Source organism: Cherax quadricarinatus, chromosome 17 (assembly GCF_038502225.1).
Source record: "Cherax quadricarinatus isolate ZL_2023a chromosome 17, ASM3850222v1, whole genome shotgun sequence".
In the NCBI taxonomy this organism is placed as follows: domain Eukaryota; kingdom Metazoa; phylum Arthropoda; class Malacostraca; order Decapoda; family Parastacidae; genus Cherax; species Cherax quadricarinatus.
In genome coordinates, this window is record NC_091308.1 from 28,291,360 (window position 1) to 28,306,749 (window position 15,390).

The 15,390-nt window shown below is 37.9% G+C and overlaps 1 protein-coding gene across 4 annotated transcripts in view; it reads left to right on the plus strand.

Moving 5' to 3' along the window:
• The window catches only part of LOC128686354 (putative protein-lysine deacylase ABHD14B), a 116,024-nt gene that overhangs the window by 4,101 nt on the left and 96,533 nt on the right, over window positions 1-15,390 (plus strand). For all 4 annotated transcript variants that reach the window (XM_070085894.1, XM_070085897.1, XM_070085895.1 and 1 more), the window contains exon 2: window positions 4,107-4,271. In XM_070085894.1, coding sequence (XP_069941995.1) covers window positions 4,107-4,271 — 165 coding nt within the window. The remainder of the gene's footprint in view (window positions 1-4,106; window positions 4,272-15,390) is intronic.

Below are 15,390 nucleotides of genomic sequence, written 5' to 3' on the forward strand. Positions count from 1 at the left end.
TTTCTGAAATTTTCTTTTATACGTTTAAAGATATATTTTTTTTCATTAATGTTAAAGTAAAATTTTTTAATTTTGAACCAAAAGAATCTTAGAAAACTTACCTAACCTTATTATAACAAGAACAATTTATTTTAGCCTAACCCAACTAAATATATTTTAGATTTGTTTACAATAATTTAATACTAGACAAACACAGTGAAATATATTTTTTTCGTTAGGTTCAGAATGATTTTGGTGAAATTATTCCATACACAAATTTTCGCTTGTCCTATATGGCAAGATGAGCGTTGCTATTTAAGCCAAGATCGCAAGTTCTGCCTATTTGGCACGGCGCATATATATATATATATATATATATATATATATATATATATATATATATATATATATATATATATATATATATATATATATTTATTTAATTATTTAATTATTTATTTATTTATTTATTTATTTATTTATTTATTTAGGGATTGGCAGAGAGCATGCATAGTTCCTTTGTATAAAGGCAAAGGGGATAAAAGAGAGTGCAAAAATTATAGGGGGATAAGTCTGTTGAGTATACTTGGCAAAGTGTATGGTAGAGTTATTATTGAAAGAATTAAGAGTAAGACAGAGAATAGGATAGCAGATGAACAAGGAGGCTTTAGGAAAGGTAGGGGGTGTGTGGACCAGGTGTTTACAGTGAAACATATAAGTGAACAGTATTTAGATAAGGCTAAAGAGGTCTTTGTGGCATTTATGGATTTGGAAAAGGCGTATGACAGGGTGGATAGGGGGGCAATGTGGCAGATGTTGCAGGTGTATGGTGTAGGAGGTAGGTTACTGAAAGCAGTGAAGAGTTTTTACGAGGATAGTGAGGCTCCAGTTAGAGTATGTAGGAAAGAGGGAAATTATTTCCCAGTAAAAGTAGGCCTTAGACAAGGATGTGTGATGTCACCGTGGTTGTTTAATATATTTATAGATGGGGTTGTAAGAGAAGTAAATGCGAGGGTCTTGGCAAGAGGCGTGGAGTTAAAAGATAAAGAATCACACATAAAGTGGGAGTTGTCACAGTTGCTCTTTGCTGATGACACTGTGCTCTTGGGAGATTCTGAAGAGAAGTTGCAGAGATTGGTGGATGAATTTGGTAGGGTGTGCAAAAGAAGAAAATTGAAAGTGAATACAGGAAAGAGTAAGGTTATGAGGATAACAAAAAGATTAGGTGATGAAAGATTGGATATCAGATTGGAGGGAGAGAGTATGGAGGAGGTGAATGTATTCAGATATTTGGGAGTGGACGTGTCAGCGGATGGGTCTATGAAAGATGAGGTGAATCATAGAATTGATGAGGGGAAAAGGGTGAGTGGTGCACTTAGGAGTCTGTGGAGACAAAGAACTTTGTCCTTGGAGGCAAAGAGGGGAATGTATGAGAGTATAGTTTTACCAACGCTCTTATATGGGTGTGAAGCATGGGTGATGAATGTTGCAGCGAGGAGAAGGCTGGAGGCAGTGGAGATGTCATGTCTGAGAGCAATGTGTGGTGTGAATATAATGCAGAGAATTCGTAGTTTGGAAGTTAGGAGGAGGTGCGGGATTACCAAAACTGTTGTCCAGAGGGCTGAGGAAGGGTTGTTGAGGTGGTTCGGACATGTGGAGAGAATGGAGCAAAACAGAATAACTTCAAGAGTGTATCAGTCTGTAGTGGAAGGAAGGCGGGGTAGGGGTCGGCCTAGGAAAGGTTGGAGGGAGGGGGTAAAGGAGGTTTTGTGTGCGAGGGGCTTGGACTTCCAGCAGGCATGCGTGAGCGTGTTTGATAGGAGTGAATGGAGACAAATGGTTTTTAATACTTGACGTGCTGTTGGAGTGTGAGCAAAGTAACATTTATGAAGGGGTTCAGGGAAACCGGCAGGCCGGACTCGAGTCTTGGAGATGGGAAGTACAGTGCCTGCACTCTGAAGGAGGGGTGTTAATGTTGCAGTTTAAAAACTGTAGTGTAAAGCACCCTTCTGGCAAGACAGTGATGGAGTGAATGATGGTGAAAGTTTTTCTTTTTCGGGCCACCCTGCCTTGGTTGGAATCGGCCAGTGTGATAATAATAATAATTATTTATTTATTTATTTATTTATTTATTTACTTATTTATTTATTTATTTATTTATATGAAGGCTTGAGGAAAGGAATAACAGAAAATGGAAAAAAAAATTGATGAAGCAGGACACAGGATTTTGTAAACTCAAACCTATCTGATATTATCCTGATGCCAAATGATTTAGAAAAGGCGATAAATGACATGCCCATGCACTCTGTCCCAGGCCAAGACTCATGGAACTCTGTGTTCATCAAGAACTGCAAGAAACCCCTGTCGTGTGCTTTAAACATCCTAACATCCTATGGAGAGTAAGCATGGACACAAGGGTCATCCCACAGCTGCTAAAAACAACAGACATTGCCCCACTCCACAATGGGGGCAGTAAAGCAATAACAAAGAATTACAGACCAATATCGCTAACATCCCATATAAAAATCTTTGAAAGGGTTCTAAGAAGCAAGATCGCCACCCATCTAGATACCCATCAGTTACATGACCCAGGGCAACACAGGTTTAGAGCAGGTCTCTATTGCCTGTTCCAACTACTGGACCACTTTGACAAGGTCCAGTAGTTGGGACAGGATGCTCTAGAAGATAAACAAAATGCAGATGTATACACAGACTTTGTAAAAGCCTTTGACAAATGTAACCATGGTGTAATAGCACACAAAATGCATGATAAAGGAATAACAAGAAAAGTTGGTAGATGACACTCTTCAGGTCTCTTGTTCTATCTAGGCTGGAATATTGCTGCACAATAACAGCACCTTTCAAGGTGCTGACCTAGAAAATGTACAGAGAACCTTCACGACACACATAACTGTGATAAAACACCTCAGTTACTGGGAACACTTGAAGTTCCTCAACCTGTACTCCCTAGAATGCAGGCGGGAGAGATACATGATTGTATACACTTGGAAAATCCTAGAGGGATTAGTACCAAACTTTCACACAAAAATCAAATCACTCCCTATGACAGCAAAAGACTCAGCAGACAATGCAACATCCCCCCAATGAAAAGCAGAGGTGCCACTAGCAAGATATGAGACAACACAATAAGTGTGAGGGGGCCTAGACTGTTCAACTGCCTCCCTGCATACATAAGGGGGATTATCAATAGACCCCTGGCTGTCTTCAAGAAGGCGCTGGACAGGCACCTAAAGTCAGTACGTACCTGACCAGCCAGGCTGTGGTTCATACAGTAACAGCCTGGTTGATCAGGTTCTGATCCACCATGAGGCCTGGTCACAGACTGGGCTGCAGGGGTGTTGACCCCCATAACCCTCTCCAGGTATACTCCAGGTATAAATCAAGCAATAAAAATTCTGATATAGGAGGATGATTCATACAAAACAAAGGCCAACAATGGCTACACAAATGCAGAGAAGCAAAGTACAGAATTAAAAAATACGGCGTATGCTGTCAGTGGCCCTGAAACCCAACAGAAGAAGAAGAAGAAGAAGAATTAAAAAAATCAGTAGATGGTACAAAAGAAAAGACTACCGTGATAAACGCCAAAATAAAAATAAATTATAATACGTTTGCTTTTCTCCTTTACGTAAATATTCTGTTTTATTAGAGTAGGACCCCTGCATCCACAGGGTATACGTTCCAAGGACCTGCCATGGATACTGAAACTGTGGGTAGTAGCAAACCCTCTGTATAAGTCCTATACACACCTATTATAAAGCTTAATTGATAAATTATGCACAGTAAGTGGAGAATTATAACCTTTTCACTAATGGGAAGCACTTCACGGCTTCTTTTAGGCTTTGAAGAACTTCCAGCTTCTCTGTTAATGCAAAATCAAGAGGCATTTTTGGGCCACAGTAACCCATGGATAACTGAAACCGTGGATACTGGATCAGTGGATACAAGGGTTCTGCTGTTCATATAAACCACATTTTTTATACTGCACAAAGAAATTAAATGTTTGTTTAGGTAGCTGCTATTGTAGGGGCTATGCATGTAATGAATGTATAAACAAAGTATTAATATCTAATTGTAGCCATATACGTACTGTATTGCATTTTCAGATGGCACCTAGTTTGATGTTACCAAAATTGCCAATGACACCATTTCGTGTAATGGCATTGGTCTTAGGTGTGGCAGCAGTTTGTCTCATCTTTTCTGCTCTGACCACCTCTGGACGAGAGCAGAAATTAGGGAAAGTCTTTGATCAAATTTCAAAGCCATATAAGGTTAGATATTCTTCTGTATTAAATACTGCAAATTCTGTATACTTTAGGTATGTTAAAATTTTTCAACACTATAACAAAGTGAAAGTTTATCATGATATTTAAGTACATTACAGTAATGCACTCATCATTTTCACATAATATTAAAGGAACCCCTTGATTTAATAGACTAATGGGGATTCTCCGAGTGTCTGTTAAATCAGTACATATAATGATACAGTACTATACACATGATTAGCAGATATAGTCAAATAAACATTAAAAACTGAGTTAAAAGTACAATTTACCAAAGCAGGTTTTAAAATAAACATTAAAAACTGAATTAAAAGTACAATTTAGCAAAGCAGGTTTTACTCATTGTTTTAAAAGTCCATTACTATACTGATTTAGTACAGTAAGTCATAACTCACAAATTATGATGTAGTCACTTAGCCTTAATACCATAATCTGTAAGGGTTTAATGTTAAGAATTAATCTAAGTCTGCTCGAAATGCCTAGCCATGCTAGGTGTCCTAGTGGCCCCCTCTGTAATTAGTATTTTATAACATGTAAACCACACAATACCCAAAACCTGTAAACCCCACATTGGAACCCTTATAGAGAATAAACTTGAATTGAATTGAATTGAATTAATGTTGATAGGTTCTTAGAAACTGCATCTTAAGCAAAACGACGTATAATGAAGCCAGTTTTACCATTGGCTAATTAATACAATGGTACCTTGACTTATGAGTGCCCCAACTTGAGTTTTCCGAGTTACGAGCCAAAATCTGAGTTATGAGTGAAAAAAAATATTTACTGAAAAAAAAAAATTACCAAAAATGACATTTAGCAAGAACCCTGGCCTGAATGGCACAACAAAAGGTGGTTTTGGAACTTGGTACTTATAAAACAATGCTAGTGCGATGTTCTCACTGGAGGTAATCGTGTAATTATCTTTAGTTATTCTACAAAAATAAAGTTGCTAAGTTTTTGACATTTGCAAAATATCTTGCCCTTTACTCCCACACAAATCCCAAAATATTTGGAATATTTCCAATATTCCACAAGCCAATTGGAGAACAATCATTTTTTTTATGATTCCTGTCAATATTATTGCATTTGCTTCAGTAATAAATAGTGGGCTTCATGAAATAAGTCAATAACTTACTTCTGAGATATAGACCAATTTCTAACTTACCACTAGTCTCTAAAATCTTTGAAAAATTAATTCCTAGACAGATCTAATCCTACCTCATCTCAAACAATATACTAAACCCCTGTCAGTTTGGATTTGGGAATAATAAAAGCACAAATGATGCCATTATACATATGCTAGAACTAACATATACTGCTCTTGAGAAGAAAGAAGTCCCACTGGGAATTTTCATCGACTGACGTAAAAGCTTTTGATACAGTCGAACATGAATTGCTGCACACTAAATTAACACACTATGGTATAAGAGGCTACTCCCTCAAGTACCTAAAGTCATACCTTAGTAACAGAAGCTAATACGTGTACGCAGACGGTGCAAACTCTTCCACACGACCAATCACAGTAGGAGTCCCACAGGAAAGTGTCCTTGGGCCACTCCTTTTTCTCATCTACATCAATGACTTACCGAATGCATCACAGCTACTCAAACCCATATTATTTGCAGATGATACTACATACGTCTTCTCACACCCAAACCCAGTCATACTCGCCAACACTGTCAATGCTGAATTACAGAAAATATCTACCTGGATGATGACTAATAAACTTACCCTAAATACTGACAAAACCTATTTCATTCAGTTTGGAACTAGAGCTGCAAATGTTCCACTTAACATAGTGCTAAATGGATCACCCATCACAAGACTCACAGAGGGAAAATTCCTAGGAATCCACCTAGAGAGTAGCCTCAAATTCCGGACACAATTACAACAAATTTCCAAGAAAATCTCTAAGACAGTAGGCATACTATCAAAGATATGGTACTATGTTCCACAATCAGCTCTCCTTGCTCTGTATCATTCACTCATCTACCCGTATGGGGATCAACAACATGAAATCACCTAAAGCCTCTTAATAACCCAGCAAAAGGCTGCAATCAGAATGATAACAAATTCCCACTCACAACAGCATACTCCACCTCTGTTCAAAGGTCTAAATTTGCTCACCATAAAGAACACCCATACTTATTCATGTACCTACTACATACATAGAACAATACATGCAAACATAAACCCTCTACTCAAACCTCTCCTCACCAAACTTAACAGGACACACAACCATAACACAAGACACAGATCTCTTTTTGATGTACCCTGTGTCCATATCACACTGTGTAAAAACTCCATGCACATAAAGGGCCCCAAAATCTGGAATTCATTACCAGAACATACTAAAGTAACCAGGCCTAAAAATCAATTTAAGACTCTTCTAAAAAAAACACTTACTCGCCCAGGACTAAATAATCAGCACTCAGTATTCAACATTACCAATAAATCTCCCAATTACTTAAACCTTAAAACTTCAAGACAACATATAGTAAATTGATCATCTTGTTTGTTATACATTGTAATGCGACAAACTTGTACAACTCTGATGCTTCAAAATCAAAATGTTCAAATTTCATTGTTTCAAATACTCAGTTATACTTCATATTGTAAATTGTTTATGGTAATTTTTACCACTGAGCCTTTCATTGCTTAGTTAATTTTAAGTTAATTTTAAGCCTGCCCATAATGCTTTGCATACAAGGGGCTTTTGGCATGTACACCCAACTACTATAATTCCTTGTGCAACTATGTATCATGTCCAAATAAACTATATATTGAAGTAGTTTCTCCTGTCCCTGGGGTATTTTTTGTGGGGCTGGAATGGATTAATGGCATTTCAGTTAATTTCAATGAGGAAACTTGATTTGATATACGAGTAAATTGAGTTAGAGCTCGGTCATGGAACGAATTAAACTCGTAAGTCAAGATACCACTGTATAAGAACAATAATAATAATAATAATAGTATTTTATTTTGACATAATGTACAGTTGTACAGTGGAATATAATAGTTGAGTGTACATGGCAAAAGCCCCTTGTGTGCAGTGCATTTTGGGCAAACTTAAAATTAACTTGATATTAATTATGCTGTAACAGATTAAATGGTCATTAGGTGAGTTACAGTGAGTACAGAGACTTGAGGATAATAGGTAATGCTATGTGGCTTTAATAGGTCTGGTAGAGAAGTTTAGTAGTGAATAATTACAGTTTTGAATTACTTTATAAAAATTACAGTATTACAATAGAACAGTTTAAACAATTTACGATATGAAGTACAATTGAGTATTTAACCCTTAAACTGTCCAAACGTAGATCTACGTTTGCACGACTACTGCTCCAAACGTAGATCTACGTTTTATTTTTCCTGCCTCCAAATTTGGCATGATTGGGCTGAGATGCCTGGCAAGTATAGAAAGGGTCTTAATGCACAGTGTGTGCAGCATTAAAAAAATCCTGGACCACTTAGTACCTTGTTGGAGCACCAGTAAAATTGAGCACCATATAGAGCTAATATTATGGCAAACACCAAGGATTCACTGATGTCATGTCATATTAACCCGTAAACAGTCCAAGCAGATCTACGTTCACATGTGTAGTGCTACAAAAGTAGATCTACGTTTTTTTTACATATTTTCAAATATAAGAAAAAAAAAAGTAGATCAAAGTTTTTTTACACATTTTCAAATGTAAAAAAACAAAAAGAAGACCTACTTATTTTACATACTTTCAAATGTTGAAAAAACGTATATATACGTTTGGACCGTTTACGGGTTAACACTCCCCTTGTAAGAGGAAAGTTATGGATGTGGCCACAAGTGATTGAGGAAATATCAAAAACTTCTATAATAACCCATGTGTAACATCTGTGCAACTTCCCTTCATTTTTGATACCACTGGCTGTCTATCTGTGTATCTCTGTCTATATCTCTGTCTGTCTATATCTCTGTCTGTCTATATCTCTGTCTGTCTATATCTCTGTCTGTCTGTATCTCTTTCACATGTACACATAAGTAGATGTTATTATACATAGTGTAAATTACCTAGGGTAACCCAAAAATTCCAGGCAAAGTTCTCTACAGTACTTGTAGATAGGAGACATAATATCCATGACTGGCAACTCAGCAAGTAATACACATTTTTACTTCATCAGGGATCAGACGTGACTACTGCATCGTGTGTAATACCTGTTTATGAGCTGCTCTCTAAGACTGAGAGACAAGCTGACAGAAAGACACACACACATTCGGATAGAAAGACTGAGACACACAGGCAGACAGAACGACACACACACACACACAGGCAGATGGAAAAACAGACACACACAAGTAGACAGAAAGACCGAGACACAGGCAGACAGAAAAACTGACACGTATTCGGACAAAAAGACCGAGACACACAGGCAGACAGAAAGACAGACACACACATAGAAAGACAGAGACACACAGGCACAGAAAGACAGACACACACACACAGGCAGACAAAAAGATGAGGAGAGATACAGAGAGACAGACAGATACAGATAGACAGACATACATGTTTGTGTGTAACAGTGCAAACAGATAAAGCCAGGGTTCTCTGCAGCAGGGCACTATCATTGTGTCACTCCCCTGCTTACCCTGTCAGCAGTTTAGTGACACTTGTCATAAACACCATGCTTCAAAAAGATTCAAGTATGCTCCAGCATGTCTGTAACATTGCTGAGACCTATAAATACTTTGTATATATTTCTAGACAATAGCAAATGACCAAGGCAAGTAAAAAATGTACACATGCTTGTGTGATTATGACTAATTGAATACTATTTCAGTTCCTAATACAGTGGACCCCCGCATAACGATCACCTCCGAATGCGACCAATTATGTAAGTGTATTTATGTAAGTGAGTTTGTACGTGTATGTTTGGGGGTCTGAAATGGACTAATCTACTTCACAATATTCCTTATGGGAACAAATTCAGTCAGTACTGGCACCTGAACATACTTCTGGAGTGAAAAAATATCGTTAACCGGGGGTCCACTGTATTAGTGTCAGAACAAAGATTGGCTATGAATTCACAAGAACTATTATAAATTGTAATTATCAGAACATAAAAATTATATAAATTAAAATAAAAACGAGAAAAAAGATATATCGACAACACTTCTGCAAGTGGCAGGACTCCATGTTGCTGTCAGGTGAGCATCCAGCATCAACTTTGCCGTCTTATACGTATCTCGGTAAGTACTAGTACTAAAATTTTTTTTTTTTGGTCTTATAACACACAGAAAGGTTATGAGGATAACAAAAAGATTAGGTGATGAAAGATTGGATATCAGATTGGAGGGAGAGAGTATGGAGGAGTAACAAACATTGACTGGCACACTGAGCTAGAAATCTATACAGATATTGACTGGCACACTGAGCTAGAAATCTATACAGATATTGACGAATGTTTTAATAATTTTCTAAAAAAGACCCAATACCTTTATAACAAGCACTGCCCTAAAAAAACTAAACAGATGACAGCTAAGAGACTGAACAGTCCCTGGCTAACACCCAGCATTCTCAAATCCATAAATATAAAACACCGATATGAAAAACAGTACAGAATGGGTCACATAACCAGAGACCAAACAAAACGTTACTCGTCAATCCTAACCAGCCTGATAAGAAGGGCAAAAAAATTGTATTATGAGAACAGATTATCCAACTTACGAGGTGATATAAAAAAGACCTGGAAGACCCTATCAGAAATTCTGGGAACAAAAAAGATATCACGACATAGCGAAATAAAATTAGCAAAATCAGATGAACCCCAACTCCCACCAACAGAAACAGCAAACAGACTCAATGATTTCTTTTCCACTATAGGTCAAAACCTTGCCAATAAAATCCCAAGCTCAGATACCCCACCAAATGACTACCTCACTGGCAACTACCCGAACACACTGTTCCTAGCTCTGACTAACCCATACGAAGTCTCCCTTATTATCAACGCACTGAAAAACAAGGCAGGAGATTTAAATACCTTACCACCCTTTATATACAAAAAAGCGTCACAAGTACTATCACCAATCATTGCAACACTCTTTAACAAATCCATTGAATCCTCCACCTTCCCTACAGTTCTCAAAATAGCAAGGGTCACCCCGATCCATAAAGGAGGAGACCAAACAGAGTTGAATAACTATAGGCCAATATCCAATTTACACCCTCTCTCAAAAATCTTCAAAAAATTAATTCATAAACGAATCTACTCCTACCTCATCTCCCAAAACATTCTCAACCCCTGCCAATTTGGATTCAGGCCTAATAAAAATACTAATGATGCTATTATACACATGCTAGAACATATATACACTGCAATAGAGAAAAAAGAAGTCCCACTGGGGATCTTCATTGACTTACGTAAAGCTTTTGATACAGTTGACCATGACTTGCTCCTCTTAAAATTGTCACACTATGGTATTAGAGGGCACTCCCTCAACTACCTCAAGTCTTACCTCAGCAACAGAAGCCAATATGTGTACGCAAATGGGGCAAGCTCTCCCGCACAACCAATTACAGTTGGTGTCCCACAGGGAAGTGTCCTTGGCCCTCTTCTCTTTCTCCTATACATAAATGACCTACCAAATGCTTCGCAATTACTCAAACCCACACTTTTTGCAGATGACACTACATACGTCTTCTCTCACCCGAGCCCAGTCACGCTAGCCAATACTGTAAACACCGAATTACAGAAAATATCTACCTGGATGAGGACTAACAAACTTACACTAAACATTGACAAAACCTACTTCATTCAGTTTGGTAACAGAGCTACAGATGTACCTCTTAACATAATAAACAGATCACCTATCACAAAGCTAACGGAGGGAAAATTCCTAGGAATCCACCTCGATAATAGACTCAAATTTCATACACATATACAACAAATTTCTAAGAAAATCTCCAAGACTGTAGGCATACTATCGAAGATACGGTACTATGTTCCACAGTCAGCCCTCCTGGCCCTTTATCGCTCTCTTATTTACCCCTATCTCACCTATGGAATTTGTGCATGGGGCTCAACAACAATTAACCATCTCAGACCACTAATTACCCAACAAAAGGCTGCAGTTAGAATGGTAACAAATTCTCACTACAGGCAACACACTCCACCAGTATTCAAAACACTCAACCTACTCACCATACAAAACATCCATACTTATTATTGCACCTGTTACATACATAGAACACTTAACTCTGATATTAACCCTCCCCTCAAACATCTCCTTGCCAACCTCAACAGAACACATGACCATAACACAAGGCACAGATCACTCTTTGATGTTCCTCGTGTCCATCTCACGCTATGCAAAAACTCAATGCACATAAAAGGCCCTAAAATCTGGAATTCATTACCTGTAAATATAAAAGAAACACTACTTGTTCATAAATTCAAGTCTCTTCTCAAAGATCACTTACTCACTCAAAACCAAATAAATACTGAATAACTGAACCTTATAAATTGTATATCCTATATGTTACTCACAATTATATCACACAAATGTTAAACCTAGGACCCAATCTAACTTTATTATTTTTTTAAATACACTACCTAACAGAATACTCCATTCAACTGAATGTACAGCAATGCAAGCAACCATATGACCTGTCTTTGTAATACTCATTTGTGCTTTATAGTTATCTGTTTACAATAATGTTTTATCACTGATTTCATCATTGCTTAGTTAATCTTAAGTTAATTTTAAGCCAGCCCGTAATGCTATGCATATAAATGGCTTTGGCATGCTGCTCTTACCTGTATTTTTTGTACCTCTGTTTGTATGCTTAAATTACTAAAATTACTAAATGTATTCAGATATTTGGGAGTGGACGTGTCAGCGGATGGGTCTATGAAAGATGAGGTGAATCATAGAATTGACGAGGGGAAAAGGGTGAGTGGTGCACTTAGGAGTCTGTGGAGACAAAGAACTTTGTCCTTGGAGGCAAAGAGGGGAATGTGTGAGAGTATAGTTTTACCAACGCTCTTATATGGGTGTGAAGAATGGGTGATGAATGTTGCAGCGAGGAGAAGGCTGGAGGCAGTGGAGATGTCATGTCTGAGGGCAATGTGTGGTTTGAATATAATGCAGAGAATTCCTAGTTTGGAAGTTAGGAGGAGGTGCGGGATTACCAAAACTGTTGTCCAGAGGGCTGAGGAAGGGTTGTTGAGGTGGTTCGGACATGTAGAGAGAATGGAGCGAAACAGAGTGACTTCAAGAGTGTATCAGTCTGTAGTGGAAGGAAGGCGGGGTAGGGGTCGGCCTAGGAAAGGTTGGAGGGAGGGGGTAAAGGAGGTTTTGTGTGAGGGGCTTGGACTTCCAGCAGGCATGCGTGAGCATGTTTGATAGGAGTGAATGGAGACATATGGTTTTTAATACTTGACATAGATCTATGTTTGGACAGTTTAAGGGTTAAAATGGTGAAATTTGAACATTACAATTTTGAAGCATTACAGTTTTACAATTGAACAAGTTAAACAATTTACTATATGAAGTATTACAATTTAGTATTCAAAACAATGAAATTTGAACATCCACTTTTTGAAGTAATGAGTACATGGTTGAGCAGTGTTCAGCACAATATTCAGTATTGAAATTCAGACATCATTGGTACTTTTTGTGTTGCTTTTGAGTAAATGGTAAGTATTAAGTACAGCTTTTCTGGTTAATTTTGGATGATGAGATTTCTAAGTAGGGCCTTAAATTGATTTGCAGACAGGGGTCCTTTAGTGTGCTCTTGTAATGAATTCCAGATCTTCGGGCCCTTTACGTGCATAGCATTTTTGCACAGGGAGAAACAGACGCAAGGGATATCGAAGAGTGATTTGTGTCTTGTATTATGGTTGTGTGTTCTGTTGTAGTTAGCAAGTAGGACTTCGATAGGAGGGTTTATATTTCAGTGTAGTGTTCTGTGCATGTAGTAGTCACAATAATAAGTGTGGATGTTTTGTATATTGAATATGTTAAGACTCTTGAAAAGTGGAGGAGCATGCTGTTTATTACAAGAGTTTGTAATCAGTCTCACTGCAGTTTTTTGTTGGGCTATTTAAGGTGATTTGCTGTGGTTGAACCCCATGCACAAATACCATAGGTGAGGTAAGGGTAGATGGGTGAGTGGTATAGTGCAAGAAGAGCTGATCGGGGTACATAGTACTGTATCTTTGAGAGGATGCCTACTGTTTTCGAGACTTTCTTGGATATTTGCTGTATGTTAGTTTGGAATTTGAGATTGCAGTCCAGGTGGAAACCTAGAAATTTGCCCTCTGTGTGTCTAGAAATGGGTGAACCATTTATCAGTATGTTTAGCTGTACATTTGTAGCTCTGTTTCCAAACAGCATAAAATAGGTTTTGTCTATATTGAGAGTAAGTTAGTGGTTATCCATGTAGATATTTTTAGTAGTTCAGCATTTAGTGTCAGTATGGCTGGGTTTAGGTGAGAGAAGATATAAGTAGTATCATCTGCAAATAAAATGGGTTTAAGGCATTTAGATGCATTTGGGAGGTCATTCATGTAGATGAGAAAGACAAGTGGGCCAAGGACATTCTCCTGTGGGACTCCAACAAGAACTGGTTGTGTAGCGGAGTTAGCTCCATTTGTGTATACATATTGGGTTTTATTGCTAAGATAAAATTTTAGGTAATCAAGAGAGTGTCCTCTGATCCCGTAATGTTCAAGCTTTTGATGCAATAGGTCATGGTCAACCAGAGGCGATGCTAGAATTGGTGTTACGTGGGGCGGAATCTTTGGTGTCACCCAGGGCAGCATCTTTGGTGTCACCCCCATGAAATCCAAGGGCGAGGAGATGGGGGAAGTAAACTCCTGTTACATCACTACTGCATGAACAATGACTAATGTTTAGCAATGAGAATGTTTAAGGGCCATAAACCAAACAGGAAAATACTTCTCAACTTTATTAATGATAAAACAAACAATCATAGAAATATTGAGGAAACATAAACTCAAATACCACTTTGCGTACAGGCAACAGATCCTACATTTATTCATCTTCAACAATGCAAACAAAAAAAAAACTCGAAAAATAAAGAAAAACATTGCAATATCAGAGAAACACTAGTTCCAATTTGACCTTGAGTACAGGTAACATCTCAGTGAATCTGATCTTACATTTCCTTGCTTTCAGTCCTGCAAAATCATCTATCATATCATCAAAATCCATGATTTTCCCTATGTAGGCCAATTTGTACTCTGCAATCATATGTAATAGGCTATATAGAAATGAAGGATTCTTCACTTGTGGTGCAGTACTATCTTGGGCATTAGTGTCACCTTCTTTAGAGGCTCTGTGGTGTCACCCTCTAAATGGTGTCACCCAGGGTGGCCCTCCCCATCCTCCGCTTCCCGTTTACGACGCCACTGTGGTCAACTGTATCAAAAGCTTTTCGTAAGTCTATGAAAAGTCCCAGGGAAATTTTTTTATTTTCGAGTGCCAAATATATTAACTCAAGCATATGAATAATTGCATCATTAGTACTTTTTTATGGTCTAAATTTATATTAACAGGGGTTGAGTATGTTGTGGGATACTGAGTAGGACTAGACTTGTTTGTGAATTAATTTTTAGAAGATTTTAGATAGTAGGGGCAAGTTTGATATAGACCTGTAGTTGTTCAACTCAGTTGGATCACCTTCTTTGAGGATTGGGGTGACCCTTGTTGTCTTAAGTATGGATGGGAAGGTGGAAGATTCAATGGATTTGTTAAGCAGAGTTGCAATAATTGGTGACAATACATGAGAAGCCTTTGTTATACATGAGTGGTGGTAAGTTATTTAGGTCACCTGTCTTGTTCTTTAGTGTTTTGATTATGAGCGAGATTTCAGTAGGATTTGTTGAGGCTGAAAATAGAGTATTTGGGTAGTTGCCAGTGAGGTAGTCTTTTGGTTGAATGTTTGAGTTTGGAATTTTGTTCGCTAACTTTGATCCTCTGGTCAAGAAAAGGACATTAAGTTTGTTGGCAGTATCGGTTGACTGGAGGAGAGGTTCATCTGGTTTCGTTAAGTTAATCATTCTGTTTTGTGACAGCTGACATCAGGGGTGCATAATGCACCATTAG